General features: G+C 42.8%; 2 protein-coding genes across 2 annotated transcripts in view; one reads left to right on the forward strand and one right to left on the reverse strand.

Annotated features, from left to right (window-relative positions):
- Positions 1-1,576: 1,576 nt before the first annotated feature.
- Positions 1,577-16,353, reverse strand: HSPA14 (heat shock protein family A (Hsp70) member 14). The gene is made up of 14 exons (XM_015825183.2): positions 16,278-16,353; positions 14,957-15,037; positions 14,789-14,871; positions 14,384-14,432; positions 12,998-13,091; positions 12,273-12,363; positions 10,767-10,871; positions 9,955-10,116; positions 8,508-8,663; positions 7,279-7,381; positions 5,785-6,000; positions 4,228-4,401; positions 3,398-3,468; positions 1,577-1,922 (listed from the first exon to the last, which is right to left on the reverse strand). The coding sequence occupies exons 1-14, from the start codon at positions 16,332-16,334 to the stop codon at positions 1,838-1,840; spliced, it is 1,527 nt and encodes a 508-aa protein (XP_015680669.1). The 5' UTR covers positions 16,335-16,353; the 3' UTR covers positions 1,577-1,837.
- A 189-nt stretch (positions 16,354-16,542) lies between these two features.
- The window catches only part of CDNF (cerebral dopamine neurotrophic factor), a 9,723-nt gene continuing 8,839 nt past the window's right edge, over positions 16,543-17,426 (forward strand). The window contains exon 1 of the mRNA XM_015825184.2: positions 16,543-16,678. Coding sequence (XP_015680670.1) covers positions 16,543-16,678 — 136 coding nt within the window. The remainder of the gene's footprint in view (positions 16,679-17,426) is intronic.

A 17,426-nucleotide genomic window follows, 5' to 3' on the forward strand; every position in this document is an offset into this window, starting at 1 on the left:
GCTTTGTTCCAGTTTTTTTTATTCAGTAGCCCATCAGAAGTTTAGTTCTACCAGGACTAATTAGATTCTGTTCTTGACATATCTAAAGATGCATCTTCCACAGCTTAGTTTTTCTTCCACTGGCTGTTGATGAATCCTGAAGATTCCATAAGTAACCCCTGGCCTGCTGCCTTCACCCCAAAATTGCCAAGCTTAGACCTTTGGGCCAAGCTCCTTGACCTGCAGGCAGGACACACACACCCCCCATTTTATTTCCATGTAATGGCTACCATTTTCTAGTATTCTTAAGTTCTGAGGTTTCCAGATCTTGAATGGCAAGAAATGCTGAATGCCTTCCCATGTACAAATGTCACTATGGTATTTAAGGAGCTGGTTCTCTCCTTCTGCTTTACTAATGGATCAGGGACCACTGTGTGATAATTCTGCCTAGGTTAGGTGGAACCTCTCTGCCTTTTTCTTCTACGGCTTCTATCACGTGCTCAAAGTTTGTTTCTCCTGCCTTTAAATCACCTCACCAGTCAGGCGTCAAAACTTCTCTATTAACCAACGTTAACAAGAGGCGTGACTCTGACTGCTGCCAAATTCTTTTCTACAATACACTTATGTTCATCCATAAAAGAATTTCCCAGAGTTCATTTGTTCATATATCTTCTGTGTTTTGTTGTCTGCAGTTCTGACTTTTCCCCCCCCATGGCTTTCCCACTGAAGGTCCGTGTCATTTGTGGCCTATTGTTATATGAAGTAAGACTGAACAAACTTCCAGGATTATGCCTATATGAAACTGGAAGCCATTATTAAGCTTATGAATAACCTTTTAATGTACTGTAACATGGGTTTAATCATGCAAAAACCAAAAAACCATTAATGGGGGCTCAGTTCAGCCCATCCTCATGATCATGAGTCACTCGGAATACAATTTCTAGTTACAGTAGTGGCCAAAATTGTGGAAACCTTTTGGGAAAAGTGTTCAGTAGAAATGCCACTAATTTTTCTTCTAATTTCTTTATAACTGTAGCCTTGTTCAATTAATAATACTATTTTACATCGCTTTCTGGGCGACCAGTCAACTCTTTGCACAATGACTTTAATTTTATTACGTTTTACAAGCTCACTAAATGAAAGTGCACAAAAAAACCCAACCAACTTGATGGGGATCACATAACACACTGACACATGTCCTCCTCTCAGCTTCAATACATGACATCAATCACTGAATCCTACTGTGATCTGATTGGCTCATTGCCAAAACAAGATGACACCTGATTGGCTCTCTAAACACTCATGCTCATTGGCTCAGATGAAGGAAAGTTACCCAATATCAACCTAAGCAAGTTGTGCTTCCTTTTTCTGGTTATTTGGCTACAACTTTTCATAGAATACAGTACAGATAATCAAACAAACTTTGTTGCATTACATTCTCGATTAAATTATCTTTCCATTGATATATTTTATGGTACCACTCCCCCCCAAAAGGGTGTTATTAGTCATCCAACCTCAAAAATACACTTTTCCCAAAAGGTTTCCACAATTTTGGCCACTACTGTAGTTGTTTTTAACTTCAGTGATTTCAGTCACCAATGACGGCCTTATGATGAATATAAAAACATAAGGGTTTATTATTCACAAGTAACAGAATAGATTCTCCAATGTACACGGTTCACAAACTGAAATGAAGCCAATTTGCCATTATGGGTTTGTAGGTATGTGTACTTCTCCATTAAAACAGTTTACAGTTCATAGTGAAGACGCCTAGCTATTATCGGTTCCTCTGAAGAATGAGACCCAAAGCTGTGTGTGAAAATAAAATTTACTATAACTGAGAAAAGGGGCTTTCTAATCATGCCTGTGAGGCCACTTCCACAGTGATGGCTTCTGATTTTCCAGTGTCTTGATCTGTGCAGGTTACGTGTAATGATCCGTCCCTGAGAAAAGAGAGAAATTTTATCCTCACTTCCTAAACACTTAGATCAGGGATGTCCAACTTTGGCCACTTTTAAGACCTGTGGACTTCAACTCCCATAATTCCCCAGCCAGTCTGGGAGTTGAAGTCCACAGGTCTTAAAGTGGCCAAAGTTGGACACCCCTGATTTAGATCTTCGCAACAGCAATGGTGTATGGATCAGCATAAAACGTTTGGTTAAACTCTAGGGTCCCAGAAATTGGTGTGAGAGGGACGGAAGAATGACACTATATTGTATATCTGGCTTTTATATATATGTTAATCCAGGAAGGGCCTCATTATTATTCATTTCTTTCTTAAAAGCAACAGCCTCCTAGGAACTGTTCATCCATGCAAGGATGTTGCAGCTGAAAGGAGGACCACCACGGGTAGTTCTTGACGATCAGCCGTTGTAACGATGGTTTGCAGTTACAACAGCCATAGAACAAAGGTTTTATGGCTTACAGAGCATTTCTGGGCTGTTATACAATGTGGCACTGTTCTCCCCCCCCCCCCCGTCACGTGACTCTGTACTTATAACTGGTTGTCAGGTGCCCTGTGAGCATGTTCTAGACCAGGGGTCGGCAACCTTAAACACTCAAAGAGCCACTTGGACCCGTTTCCCAGAGAAAACATTGGGAGCCACAAAACTTGCACGAGGGAGGGGGGACTTGATTGAAGAGTTTAATTAAAAAGAAATAGAGGCTGCTGTGCATGAGTTCTCTCTCTCTCTCTCCCTCCCTCCCTCTCTCGCCCCCCCCCCTCCCTCTCTCCAATCTTCTGCTCACCTGGCAAGCTGGCTTCACGCTGTCCTCTGACAAGCTGACACACATTTTTATTGGGCTGGCTCTCTCCTGCCCTTGGTCTGCCAGTCCTCTTCCCCCACTCAGTGTGAGTGTGTGTGTGTGTGTGTGAGAGAGAGAGAGCTGCTACTTCCTGCGGAGGCGCAGCAAAGGCAGGAGCCCCGCCCAATAAGCTTGTCAGCTTGTCCGAGAACAGCGTGAGGCCACTCTCTTTTTTACACACACACACACACACACACACACACACACACACACACACACACAGAGGGAGGGAGAGGGAGAGAGAAGGGAAGCGCAAGTGCCCCCCCTCTGCAAATGACACAGGAGGCTGAGAGCCGCAGAAGGCTCAAAGAGCCACATGCGGTTCCGGAGCCACGGATTGCCGACCCATGTTCTAGACTGAGCATCCATGTCATCTTTCCAGAGGGGAGCAGAATGCCCATTCAAAATGTAAGAGGGAGTGAAATTTGAACAGGAAAATTAGAATTGCCCCATAAACCTCCCCTCCAGGGTCCAGAATATATATATATGTGTAGAATCTGTTATCTTCCCCCTCTCCCATAAATGTCAATATGAAAATCATCAAGTCCCGAGATGTAAAGTCCATAAATACTCATGGTTCTGACCCACAGAATAAGATTTTCATTTTCAGTACCTCTTCATTGTAAGGATAGCTAATATATGATGCAGACCTTCTTCTTTGACATCTAAATCCTGGAGCACAATCTGTTAAAAACAAGCAACCACAAATATATCATTCAGCTAAAACAAGGTTTTGAAATTACTATTAAGGATGAAGTTTGCTTTAACCCTCCACTTGGACTAAATAACAAAGGACATCAGTTCTTTTCACAGAGGTTTAAGGTCAACAGTAATGGAACTTCAGCAAGCTTATGCTGGAAAATTCCATTTATTTTTTTTTTAATTTGGGGGATTTGAGAAATCAGTCAAATCTTATCAAAAAAATATGAGATACATAGCAAACCTTAAAAAAAAAAACCAAATTTCTAAAAAAAATACCAAATAAGGCTATTTTTCCCCCTAAAGATGTATTTCAGTGGAAATCCGTGTTCCCCCCCCAAAGTGGAAAAACAGCCTTCATTTAAATCTTGCCCTCTCCCTGTGATATTACAAGATTGCAATCCTTAAAAAAAATCCCCGTAACTAAACTCTAAATACTAATGCTGAAATGTAAATAAATTTGAAGGAACCAAGCATGAATTTTTGTATAGAATAGCTTTGAAAAGCACCTATTTCCTGAGCAAATTTTGGGGGTCATTCTAAATCGTGCCTTTTATACCAGATTCCAGTTCATAGATCTCAGGTTTCTAGTTAAAAAAAAACAAAACAATTCAAGCATGAACCTCGATCAATAAAATATTCATAGGCCTGTAAGGTCAAAAGTGATCTTCACTAAAAACAGAAATTTCCTTCTGAGCAGATATATAACGGCACTGTAAAAAAAATTAACACGCTTTTCTTTACCTGTGCAAATCTCTCGTCTTCTTTGACTGGACCCTTTTCCAGAGACTCGTACAATTCCAGACAGACGGAGGAAATTTCTCCTGGGGCCTCCAGAGTGTGCTGCCTTCGAGCTGGCAAAGGCGTTCCTGATGGGAACACCACGAGGAATTTGTCAGCCCCCAACTGGTCTACTGCCTGGAAGGATGAAAAAAGCCTTGAAGAAGTTTTACTCATTGACGGGAGAGCCGTCTCCAACAGACGCAGAAAGGGCAGCGCTACTGGCCAATCTTTAACAAATTGTGAGTGGAAAAACCACTGAACAGTCAGAAAGAGCCTAGAACAGACATGTCAAACACAAGGCCCGGGGGCCGGATGCGGCCCGCGAAGTGGTTTCATGTGGCCCGTGAAGCCATCCTGGAAACAGTGAGGGAACGGCCCCCGCTGCTTTGGCCCTGGCCCAGGCCGGCCGGGAGCCAATGTACAATTTTGTGGTGGCTATCTATGCTGAAACGCATTCAGTCTTAGCTCCACAAGGCCGTCTGGAAACGGCTTGGTGCCGCAGGTGCTCGAGGGCCAAGCTGGGCGTTTGACCTCTGCTGCTCAGGGCTCCGGGCAGCTCACGCCACCATCCAGCCCCCCATGCATGGCCTGAGAGGAACAGTGAGGCTCCTCCAGTGGACCATGCCTTGGCACTTGCCCTGGTCCCACCCCCCTTCTGCCAGAGACCCTCAGATCTGTCCCACTCCTGCCCAGGCCCCCACAGGCACTCTTGACGCGAACGATGTAGAGCTGGCCACGCCCACCCAGTAGGCCACACCCATTCTGTCCATGCCCACCCAGTAGGCCGCACTTACCCTGGCCACACACCCCCGCCCCACCGAGGGCAACCGCAATGCTGATGCGGCTCTCAATGAAATTGAGTTTGACACCCCTGGCCTAGAAGGTGACAGTGGCCGAACTCCATATTTTATACTGATTTGTGACACATTGTGCCCCTGTTCCTTGGAGGAAACTGAATAACATACATCCACTTTAGTTGCCCCTTTTATCCAAATTGGCTCAAAAACTCAAATGACACTTCTATAGCTGTCTAACACAACAAAGCAGAGGCCAATCTGGTTCTTTCCTGCCTAGCAGACACTTCAGAGATGAGCCCCCCCATGCAAGCAGATGAATTTATGTTAATCCCATTGTGGTTTATTGCAACATCGCTTTAGTTTTTCTTATTCCCTGTTCAGAATATTTTGTATTATGATGGGGCCTATCTTTTTATCCTAAGGGTTTTCGAACAGTTATTTAATTTTGGTCAGTGAGTGGCGTGGTGGCCTAGAGGTGAAAACCCTTGTCTCGCAATCAGGAGGTTGTGAATTCGATCCTAGGTAGCGGCAGAAATTTCTCTCTGGGGCGCAAAGGGAAAATATCTGCATAGGTGTCAGGAAGGGCATCCAGCCAGTAAATGCTCAGCTCCATTCAGCTGCCCCAACTCCACCCTGATGCAAAGGATTACAGGGTTGTCAAAAAAAAATTGGTCAACAAGTTAGGGACGTCACATTTGCAGCATCTCTGTAACCATCTTACCTTGACTAGTATGTCCTTGGCAGAACATTCAATGGACAGCATGTCGTCATCTGAAAATATCTGCTCTCTGCCAAGCAAGATTCCTGCTTCTGTGGCCGCTCCGATAGGGATGACCTCATCGGGAGGGATGGAGTTTAGCAGTTCAACATTAGGGAAAAGTTCTCTGATCATTTGTTGCAGTTTTGGAATACGGGCTGATCCACCACAGAGAACCACCTAGAAGATTGAGAAGCAAGTTTTTTTTAAAGACACAAAAGTTAAATGAGAATTGGTTGTTAGACAAGAGTTTGATGTGGTGAAGGCACCAGGCTAGACACTGGGAATTCTAGCCCTGCCTTAGGCATGAGGCCAGCTGGATGAGCCTGGGCCAGTCACCCTTTCAACCCTAGGAAGCAGGCAATGGAAAACCACTTCTGAAAAAATACCTGCCAAGAAAATTGCAAGGAGTGACAGGGTCCAAGCAGTCTCAGAGAATCACACACAACTGAACGGAAGAAAGAGATAAGGCCATCTGGGCCACAGAAATTAATTGGTACCAAATAGAAGGGGTTTTTTTGGTATTACTTTGGGGCCGTCTAGCGTTTTTCTTGATTTCTGCAATGCTGATACTATTGTGCTACCATAAACATAACTAGTTCATTTCCAAGATATAAATGATTAAGTGATAATATAATTTGCAGCATCAAAACGAAACAAAACTACTCACCTTGTAAATCGCGCTTGGTCTTACCCAGACAATCGTTACTGTGTGAACATTTTACTCAATGTTGTAATGTTCCTCATTCTACAGGTAGTCCTCTACTTATGACCATTGATTTAACAACTGGTAAAAAGTTATGGTGGTGCTGAAAAAAGTGACTTGCAACCAGTCCACACACTGAGGACTGTTGCAGCCTCCCCACAACCACATGATCAAAATTCAACTGGCTGAATATTCAAGCACTGCACCACCCCAGGCTTATATGATCCCAGTTTGTGACCTTCTCTGGGCTTCTGACAAGCCAAGTGATTGGGGCAAGTTGGAGTTGCTTAAAGACCAAAGCAAAAAGGCCAAAAAAACCCCCACAAAACAAAACCAGGAGCGACTCACTTAATGACCGCATCGCTTAGCGGCGGAGGTTCCGGTCCCAACTGTGGTCATAAGCCGAGGACTACCTGTAATGACATTTACAGGTTCACAAGGACAAATCCCTATTTCTGCCTCTCGTTTCAAGATTGTACATTTTATGGTTAGTTATGTACAACAACATGGTTTGAGCCCTGCAAATATTGGCCCCATTCTGACATCCGGTCAAAGATCTGAAACGTAGCAATGCATCCATTCTGGAATAAGTGTTATGTCTAAAAGCTTTCCTTTGACTTCGATGTTAAATTCTAGTTTATATTGAGCCAGCATTCCTCATCACATCTACACCAAGAAACCCCCACTTCCCTAAACCCTTCAAAATCTAGAAATTAAATGAGGGGAAAAAATGAATAAAAGGACACCCTCACCTTGCTAATATCATCCGTCCCAAGTCCTGCTTGTTCCAACAATTTTTTGATCGCTTCAATGCACTTAACAAAAAGTGCAGTACAAATAAGTTCAAATCGGGCCCTGATGTAGAATTAAAAAATAAAAAATAAAATCATTAGATGGTCAACCTTTTCTTGCACACTTTCTTGTCGTATTGTGGTGTGGAATAGAGCCTGGATTCCCAGAGGGAGGGGCTCCTTCCCAGAGGACAAAGAGGCAGCCAGGTTTGGACTTTCTGGTGGGCAGGAAGAGGGAGAAGACGGCTCCTCTCTAGGAGTTCCCAGAGTGTATCTATAGTTAGATGGATAATTGTCTTACTCTGGCAAGATTCTGTCTGTAGGCAAACAACAATAAAGAAACTATTCAGAAGTAATCCACGTCTCAGTCTTGGTTCTTGAGCCATGTACATATTGTCTCTTGCTTATTTTATCTTCTGAACTGCCAAATGGTTTTAGAGATTCAGCAGTCTAGAAATGCCATTAATAACGTGAACCATCTGCAGGAGATAAAGATTGCTGTGTCTTCTACTAATTCCTACCTAATCATCTACCCATTTCCTGCAGGACCTACTGTTGAAAAATAGGAATATGAAAACTGACATGACATGATAGCAGCATTCCAATATCTCAGGGGCTGCCACAAAGAAGAGGGAGTCAAGCTATTTTCCAAAGCGCCTGAAGGCAGGACAAGAAGCAACGGATGGAAACTAACCCAGGAGAGAAGCAACCTAGAACTAAGGAGAAATTTCCTGACAGGGAGAACAATTTATCAATGGAACAACCTGCCTCCAGAAGCTGTGAATGCTCCAACACTGGAAGTTTTTAAGAAGAGACTGGACAGCCATTTGTCTGAAATGGTATAGGGTTTCCTGCCTGAGCAGGGGGTTGGACTAGATGACCTCCAAGGTCCCTTTCAACTTTATTATTATTATTATTACTATTATATTAAATATTGGAACAGTTTTGAACTTCAAAGACATGCTCTGCGCTCAAAACAGCCTTTCCTGACCATTCAACAAGCGCCTAAATTTGAAATAGCTGTTTCCAGCTCAAAACGCTAACAAAACGATTGAAAAGGCCTGCTTTGAATGTTTACAAGCTTCAAATTCAAAACATTTTATACATGCCTGCCTGTTGACGAGCCTCCTCTATGAAAATAAAAAGAAAAAGGATGCCCCCCCAGAGGCTAGAAAAATATCAAAGCGTACCTGGAAACATTACAGTCAAAATCCATCCCATCGTAGAGGGAGTCCACAAAACAATTGGCGGTTCCCAGGGTGGATAATGAATGTTTTGCAACTTCAGCACTGTTCATTAACTTCATCATAGCCCTGGGATTTCCTCTCACATCATTTCTATAGCATCTGTTTTTTTTAAAAAATAATAATAATGCAGTTATTAATCACAACAAAACATATAGTTAAGCTAGCAACTATTTATCCTGGATGTTTGAGGGAGATGGGCAGTCCAGAAATGCAATAAAATAATAAAATAAAATAAAATAATAAAATAAAATAAATAAAATAATAAATAAAATAAAAGCATTAAAAAATTAAAATGTTATTTTGGTTCCAATCTATTAAGTATAAACAAATCAAGCATGATGCTGATATTAAAAGCTGAATAGATATGTCTGCATCTAAGCCAGATATTACAAACTGAAAAATTTCAAATTATTTATATCTTTATTCTGTGCTCCTTAAACAGGCAGTTTAATAGACGTAGTTAATAACAGCGATAAAATACCTTTAATATTCTCAGGGAGATGCACATTAGAAATGACAGGCTCTTTCAAAACTCTAAAATGGAACAAAGGATCTTTCATTCTATCCTACCGAGACCATTAAAGGCAATAAAACTTATTTTTAGCTGATCTGAACAACGATAACAAAATCACCATTAGGGGGAAAAAAATCTGCAGGGATGTCAAACTGCCAGCCCGCGGGCCGGATGCGTCATGCTGAAACCGTGCCCACCCCATTGCTGGCAATGGAAAAAAGTCACGACACGTCACATGAGGTTGCGAGTTTGACACCCCTGGCATAGAGGCAGTTTTCACAACAAGCAAGCGATTCTTCACTAAACTCAACGATTTTTATTCAGGGCGAATTAACAACCATCTTCAATTTGCAATCTCGGCCTTTTCTTCCCCACAGGAGTATTCCAACTACATTTTGATTAAGTTCAGCCATTCAGATTTACCTTGAAAAGCTGCTCACCTCATTCCAAAAGGCCAGATGTGGCCAGTTTTGCTGATAATAGTTCAATGTATAAAACCTTATTACATTTATATTTCATGTTCCATTTAGGGAGTTCAAGGCAGCATATATAGCATTCTCTGGGCTGAGAGAGAGTTCCCGCCTCACCAGTGATCTTCCATAGCCAAGGACTGACTGGACCCCTCAGTTTCCACATTCCCTAGTCCAGGGGTAGGCAACCTTGGTTCTTTTATGACTCGTGGACTTCAACACCCAGAATTCCTGAGCCAGCCACGCTGAGGGGAAAGGGAGAGGTTTCCATGCTGAGCCATGCTGGCTCAGGAATTCTGGGAGTTGAAGTCCACGAGTCATAAAAGAGCCAAGGTTGCCTACCCCTGCCCTAGTCTGACACCATAAGTGTCACACCGAACGTGGTTCTAGATTTTATACCATTTACCTCTGGAATTCCGAAGCCAAGTGTTGCGCTAACGCTTCGGTAAAACAGGTCCCACCTATGCTGTCATCGGTGGTGGTAGACAGCACCCGATACAGCCCGCTGTTGACTTCTACGACCGTGATGGAAAGCGAAGCACCTCCAAGTTTATACACCAGCACGTGGCTTCCATTTGCAAAACATAAAATGAAAAAAAAAATCTCTTTTTTTTCTCAAAGTGTTAACACCATACAGGTGGTCCTCAACTTATGACCACAATTGAGCCCAAAATTTCTGTTGCTAAGCGAGACAGTTGTTAAGCAAGTGTTGTCCCGTTTTACAAACTTTGTCACGGTTGTTAAGTGAATCACTACAGTTGTTAAATGAACCCGGCTTCCCCCTTTGTCAGATGGTCGCCAAAGGGGGATCGTTTGACCCCCCGGGACTCTGCAACCGTCATAAATATGAGTCAGTTGCCAAGCTTCTGAATTTTCGTCATGTGACTGTGGGGCTGCTGCAACGGTTGTGTGAAAAACATTCGTAAGTCGCTTTTTTCAGTGCTGTTGTAACTTTAAACAGTCACTATATGAACTGTTGTAAGTCGAGGACTATCTGTAGTCTCAGGCTGATTATAGTTCTGTTATGAATGCCGTTTAGAAATTCAATATAAAATACAGGCTGAAGGGTGCCCATTTCTGATCATGATTAATCGCAAAAAAAGGCTTATTTCATTTATCTGCGACAGGGTTGAAATAAATACCAAAAAAAGGCTATTCTAAGTCTTACTTCAGTGTAAAAATTACCACAATTCCCGTAGCTGAGAAAACCTTAATCACCTTTTTCCGTTGGGTGAATCTTGTCCAATTCCATAAGCCAGCAGAGCCGCTGATGGTTCATGAATTAGTCTAAGAACATTAAGTCCAGCTGCTTTAGCAGCTTCTCTGTAACAGATATGACCACAAAAATCAGTATATTGACATAACCCTAAGAGCTTTTTTCACTAGAAAAACCGCGGATAGTTCTTGTATGTCAGCCTAGGTAAATCTAAACTAGTGACTCCCGCTCTTGATGTATAAATTATCACCTTCAGAATTACTGGGTGAGTGGAGTGGTTCTATACATTTAATAAAATAAAAAATGATAATTTCCCAGAATTTCACAACTCAACGTGGCCTTGGCAGAGACATCTGGGGTTTAGAGTTCACAAAGCTTCAAGTTACCAGGATTGAGAAATTATTTTTGAACCATTCCAGATATAAGGTGTCTTAGTATCACCTTGCTGCAATATTATGCAATTAGGGGAATGTTTATTTCATATATTACATCAACTTGTAACAGAAAAAGGGTAGCATAAAGTTTGTGCTTATTTTCACTTCTGCACCAAATTCACAACGTTTCAAATTTGCATCTACTTTTAATATATTTGCATTTCAGTAATGCGATAACTGCTATGATAACAGCAATATTTAAACACCAAATATGAGAGCAGTTGCTTTAGCGATAGATGAAAATGTGATTTGGGGTTTTAATGGTATTTCTGTACTTGAAAGTGATAGCCCAGCTAGATGAAATATGCTTTTGGGCAGTGATGGCGAACCTTTTAGAGACCGAGTGCCCAAAATGCAACCCAAAACCCACTTATGTATCGTCGAGTGCCAGGTGGGTGTGGCCCATTGGGTGGCTGTGGCCCATTGGGTGGGCGTGGCTGCGGTGGTAACGGCAGACTGGGTGGGACTAAAAAGTTCAAACAAGCAATTCCAACTTTGCAAGATCTTTTTTTTCCTGCGAGAAGTTGATATTGACTGATTGATTGAACCTTTTTTTTTTTTTGGCACACGGCAGTGGAGGCCTAAAGCGAAAAGGTTTTATAAAACCCAGCTGAAGGCCTAGGACTGGGGCGACGGCGCACGTGCCCACAGAGAGGGCTCTGAGTGCCGCTTCTGGCACCCGTGCTATAGGTCCGCCACCCCTGCTTTTGGGGCTTCATTTCAGGACGCAAGTATCCTTATTTTACAAACTCTTTTTGTATCTATCCTGGAGAAAAGCCAAACAGGGTGACTGGTAAAAGATAGTTAAAATTACTTCTAGTTTGGCTTTTCTGTTTTGCTCCTGAAAAAAATTCAAGATCAGCTGTCACTGTTTGTTTGTGACTTCTCTTCCCAAAGATGAGAACCAGAGAACAACAGGAGAAACCAGAATATCTAGCTCTTGACATTTTGTGTGGCTGAGCTGGGATTTCAAATGGAAATCGTATCCAGGCAAAATGCTCTGTCCATAGGATCTGACCCCATTAACTCCAGAATATGTATTCAGGGCAAACAAGCACATGGAACCACACTTACCCAAGGACATTTTTCTGCTTCTCTCCAAAATCAAAAGGCACGGTAATAACAGTGTCGTTGACATCAGAACCCAATGCGAATTGAGCAGTTTCTAGAGAAGCATAAAATAACATAAACAGTAAAAGCTAGTTCATTTCCTAGAACAGTGGTGGCGAACCTATGGCACGCATGCCAGAGGCGGCACTCAGAGCCCTCTCTGTGGGCACACGTGCCATGCCCTGGAGATGGCAACCGTCCCTCTTCAACCAGCTGCCCACTAACTCGCCGAGATCCCACATGGCTGGATGCATCCCAGCACCCATGCGCTCGCTGGCCTCTGTGTGCAGGGGCCAATGGTGTCAGGCAGCAGCCGCCCCGGCCCTTGCCTCACCTTGCCCTGTGACAATGGCACCTCTGCCCTGCCTCGCCTTGCCTCACCCCGCAGGACGAGCCTCCTGCCCACCGCCCCACCTGCCAGAGACCCCCCTGGATCTCCCCCAACCCTGCCCGGCCCCCACAGGTGTCCCTCCCCACGAGCAACATTGAGGTGATCACGCCCACCTTGGCCACACCCACCCAATCTGCCATGACCACCACAGCCACGCCCATCCAGTGGGCCACACCCACCTGGCACCCGGTGATAAATAAGTGGGTTTTGGGTTGCAGTTTGGGCACTCGGTCTCTAAAAGGTTCACCATCACTGGCCTAGAACTTAACTTTTTTTTTTCACAACTTGGATACCGTACCTTTCATTTTCCTGAAGATTAACTTTGCAACATCTTCTGGAGAAACGAGTTTGCCATCTATTTCATACGTAAGTTTTCCATTCTTTTCGGTGACCTACAGACAAATCAACCCCAAGGGTTCCTCAGGTCGTTAGTTGGACTACGAGAGAAGATTTTCAATGCACAAATCCCCCCCCCCCATCGTCTTTTGCTTAAGGAAACAATCTCAGCATTTCTGATCCACGCAACAATGCCAGTTAGTTTATATTAAAAAGAAATGAAGAAGTCATTTTACAGTGGCCTTTCTGAACCAGCACCTCCAAGTGTTGTTGACTACAAGGCTAGGAATTGAGGAAATTGAAGTGCAGATGATGGCTGAATAGCTGGACCACATTAAGCATGTGAAAAATCCACAAATATCACTACTCCCACAAAACAAAAAACCCTGAATATTCTTCTGACAATTTTGCAACTTAACCTCATGCATTATTATTTTTTTACCATAAGCATCTTGTTAATTATAAGAATGTTGTGCAGCAATAGCTAAAGATAACATTTCCTGACAGTTGGAACAATTAATCCGTGGACCAGGTTCGTCTCCAGAAGTTGTGGGTGCTCCAACCCTGGAGATTTTTAAAGAGATTGGACAACCATCTGTCTGAAATTGTACAGGGTCTCCTGCCTGAGCAGGGGGTTGGACTAGAAGACCTCCAAGGTCCCTCCCAACTCTGTTATTTTGTTATTCAACCTAACATCTGCATTTCAGGGAAGCTTAACATTATTTCCATTCTATCAAATTTCTGAACTTAAGAAATCAGGTTTGTTTTGTTTAATATTGCTCTATTGATGTGCTAATTCACTTGCCCTTACTCTGATTGCTCTTTTTTCCCCTGGAACATCAATCAGACTGAATAAATGGAAAGGAAAAATATTGCTCTGGCATATCCTTGTTAATGGTCTTGTATTTTTCAAACAGATATAGACAACAGATACAGGGCAGAATCATTAGTGACCTTAAAAATGTACTTTTTCTATATGTATTTCTATCTTTTATATAGCAAATAAGTGAATTGTAAAACCGTAGTAGATGACTTCATAAACAGATTCACAAATTCATAAACGACTATGGATATTCTCAATCATCCAGGTCATACTTGTCCCAAAGGTGCTTTTTCAAAAGCCAACTGGACTTTCTCGGTTTTTCCTTGAAGATATTTCACGTTTCGTCCTTCCATTCCCCACCATTTAGTCTGAAGTGAAGAAGCTTCTTGGATGAGAAGCGAAACATCTTCAAGGAAAAACAAAGAAAGTCCAGTTGCCTTTTGGAAAAAAAAAAAAGCACCTTTGGGACACAAATTCATAAATTTTCCCTATAGGAAAAATATGGCAAAGGATGCTCTCACTTACTGAACATTTACTTTCTGCAATGTATTTTTCCGCTTGTGGGTCTCCAGAGCTGAGAAAACAAGCAAAATCGGAAAGTACTTTAAAAATATTAAAACTTAGAACAAACAAAAATACGACTTTTATTTGTTTTCATTGTATGGGAGTCAAGTTTCATGAATACAGCTTTCATTCCTGGTTTAAGCAGTATAATTTCTGTACTTCTTTAAATAATGGGGAAGAAAACAAACAGATGAAAAAAACCAAATCAACACCAGCTAAACAACAACACTGAGACTTGAGTTTACAAGCATAGCCAAAAACAGATCAGTCAATAATTACATTTTAAAAGGTAACAATTTATTCAGATTGCGCACTAATGGAATACAAAGTAAACTTTAAGAGGGTATTTTACGGCATAATCCATACCTTCTTCCAAGGATCTGTTTCACTTTCACTACGGTATTTGAGAGATTTCTCACCCGGTTTTGTTTCGCTGCCAGACCAACAATCTAAGAAAAGCATTTAAGAGGGTTTTTTAGGGAAAAAAAGTTAGCCGACTCTAACCTTAAGTGTTTAACAAAAAAGGAAATTTACCTCTTCCTTTTCAGAAAACGCAACCACTGCAGGAGTTACTCGGTCCCCAGCATCATTAGCCACAACATCTGCACGGCCATCCTACAACACATCAACACACTAAGACTGGAAAAAAGTCCTTCTGTTTTCTAAAGTTATAAACAAAAGCTCAGTAGTAGATCCAGGTTTTAATTTTTTTTTTTAAAAAAGGTATGTAGATCTCAGTTCAAAAAGATACCGTGACTGATTTTCTTTACTTTGGTAGGGAAAAAAAATAAAGAGAAATCCTTACAGACCAATCTTGATTCAAATTTAGTAAGTCCATTTTGCAATTCAGTAAGTACTTATAAGATCCTACAAGCCTAATTCAATGTAGCAGAAATAAACTCAATGAGTACAGGCACACCAGTTAATAATTTGACCCAATATTATCTATTCTTCAATCATAACAAAAAATAGTTTATGTTTTGTAAATAAACAGATTAATTTCTTTTTCCTGGAAGGCGTATTACACATAGTTCTCAAGAAAACCCACCAGAAATCATTTTTTCCCCCTTAATATTGGCCTTTTTTTTAAACTTAATAAGATAAGGCAGTCTCCGAGGTGCTGAAGGACGAAAGGAAAGCGGATCCCACATCAAAGCAGGGCAAAAGCTTGGAAAACATTTCCAGGCTCATTAAAACCCCATTAAAAATAAGCACCATTCCCTAAAAACCTGACTCCCATTACAAACCATCTCACGTGGAAGACAGCGTAGACATGTGTGCCAACAGTTTAGGAGTTGCAATTTTATGGCTTTTCTGCTTTGGATTAAGGAAATATTATAAGGAATGTTGTAAAAATGGGAGCAATTCACCAAAGGGGTGCAAGTTATCAAAAACATAATTGCAAAAACAAAACACAAAAATAAACTTTTGCAATCTCCCCCAAAATCTTTTGCATTATACCTCATAAGTCTTAATTCAAGCCGGCCCCCCAGCTTCAAAATGCAACTCCCCCCACCCTGCAAAAGACCTCCCTGGAAGCAGAAAGCTAGTATCTCAGCCTTAATCCTTCTCTAACCCTGCCCTTCTTTTTGTAAATTATACCTCTTCCATTCACTTTGATGCAGGAGAGCCATGCACCCCTCCCAGGAGAAAGACCCCCCAACCTCACCCCAGAGGCCTGGCTCTCTCCCTGCCCCCTCGCGTAGAAAGCTAGCATCTCAGGGTCTCTTTGCTCCCAGGACCCTCCCTTTTCTTCCAAGGAAGGTTTTACTCCCGTTTCATCTTTTTTTAAGGAAAAAAACGACCCCTCCCCAGTAAACCTGCCCCCCCCCGCCGCCCCGAGCCCCCTCCCCACCTTATAAACGGCCGCGCAGGCGCAGCTGCTCCCCAAGTGGATCCCGATCGCCGCCATCTTTGCCGCGCTCACTACCCACAATGCACCGGGAGCGCCGCCCCGTCTTCTTCTCCTTCTCTGCTGCTTGCCAGGCTCTGTGGCCAATCAAAATAGAGTCTGGCGTGACGTCACTCCACCTAGCAACCGGGGCAGATTTTCGCCCCGCTACCCCGAGCAGCTGCTAGTTTTCTCTTTGCAAGGGGCGGCGTGGCTTTACTTTGCAAGCATGGCGCGTCCCTGGGGGATTTCCCGGCCGTTGCACGGTTGCATTTTAGCAGCTCTGATGGTGGCGGCGCTCTGTTTAAGCCCCGAGGCTGCCGGGGCGCCTTCCGCCTCCGTGGGCGCCGAAGCTCGGTGCGAAGGTGAGGAAGCACCCTCCAGGCGTGTGTTGCACCGCGTGCGAGTTGCTGCTATAATTAGCGTGTGAATTCCAGCATGGCTTGCAAGCACTGGAAGACGGGCCGTTTTTGCAAACTGCGTGGAGTTGTGGACGCTTGCATTTTTTACAGTTAACCTCGCACACTCGTTCCTACGAGAATTGTCTGCCTTTGCTTCCTGCACGGTAATAACAATAATAATAATTAATAATTATTATAATAATGAAAGGCCATCGACCTGGCCATCGAAACTGCGTGATTATGGATGAAACGTGTAACAGTGATACCCATTGTCATCAGGGCACTGGGAACTATATCCAAAAACTTTGCAAAATACAACAAGAAACTGCAGCTTCCTGCAATAACTCCAGCAATGTTACAAAAAAACTGCACTACTCGGAACATCTTATATTTTAAGGAGGTACCTGGTTGACACCTAGGATGCTGGTAGCAACCCGTGTCAACCATCAGCACCAGCCAATTTGAATGTTCAGTTGACTGAGGTTCATGTCTAATGAATAAAAGATAATATAATATTGAAAGGGACCTTAGAGGCTTTCTAGTCCAATCCCCTGCTCAGGCAGGAAACCCTATACTATTTCAGACAAATGGCTGTCCAGTCTCTTCTTAAAGACTTCCAAAGTTGGAACAACTCTGGCAAGAAGATGGGGAACTCATCAAATTTGCAGTCGACACCAAGCTGGCAGGAATAGCCAACACTCCAGAAGACAGA

Source organism: Protobothrops mucrosquamatus, unplaced genomic scaffold, assembly GCF_001527695.2.
Source record: "Protobothrops mucrosquamatus isolate PMUCROS unplaced genomic scaffold, P.Mucros_1.0 scaffold2534, whole genome shotgun sequence".
In the NCBI taxonomy this organism is placed as follows: domain Eukaryota; kingdom Metazoa; phylum Chordata; class Lepidosauria; order Squamata; family Viperidae; genus Protobothrops; species Protobothrops mucrosquamatus.

Coding starts and splice junctions, on each gene's coding strand:
- HSPA14 (XM_015825183.2), bottom strand. CDS start 16,334: ATGGCGGCGATCGGGATCCACTTGGGGAGCAGCTGCGCCTGCGCGGCC. Junction 15,038..16,277: donor CCTGCGCGGCCGTTTATAAG/GTGGGGAGGGGG, acceptor GATGTGTTGTAG/GATGGCCGTGCAGATGTTGT. Junction 10,117..10,766: donor GATTCACCCAACGGAAAAAG/GTGATTAAGGTT, acceptor TGCAAATGGAAG/CCACGTGCTGGTGTATAAAC.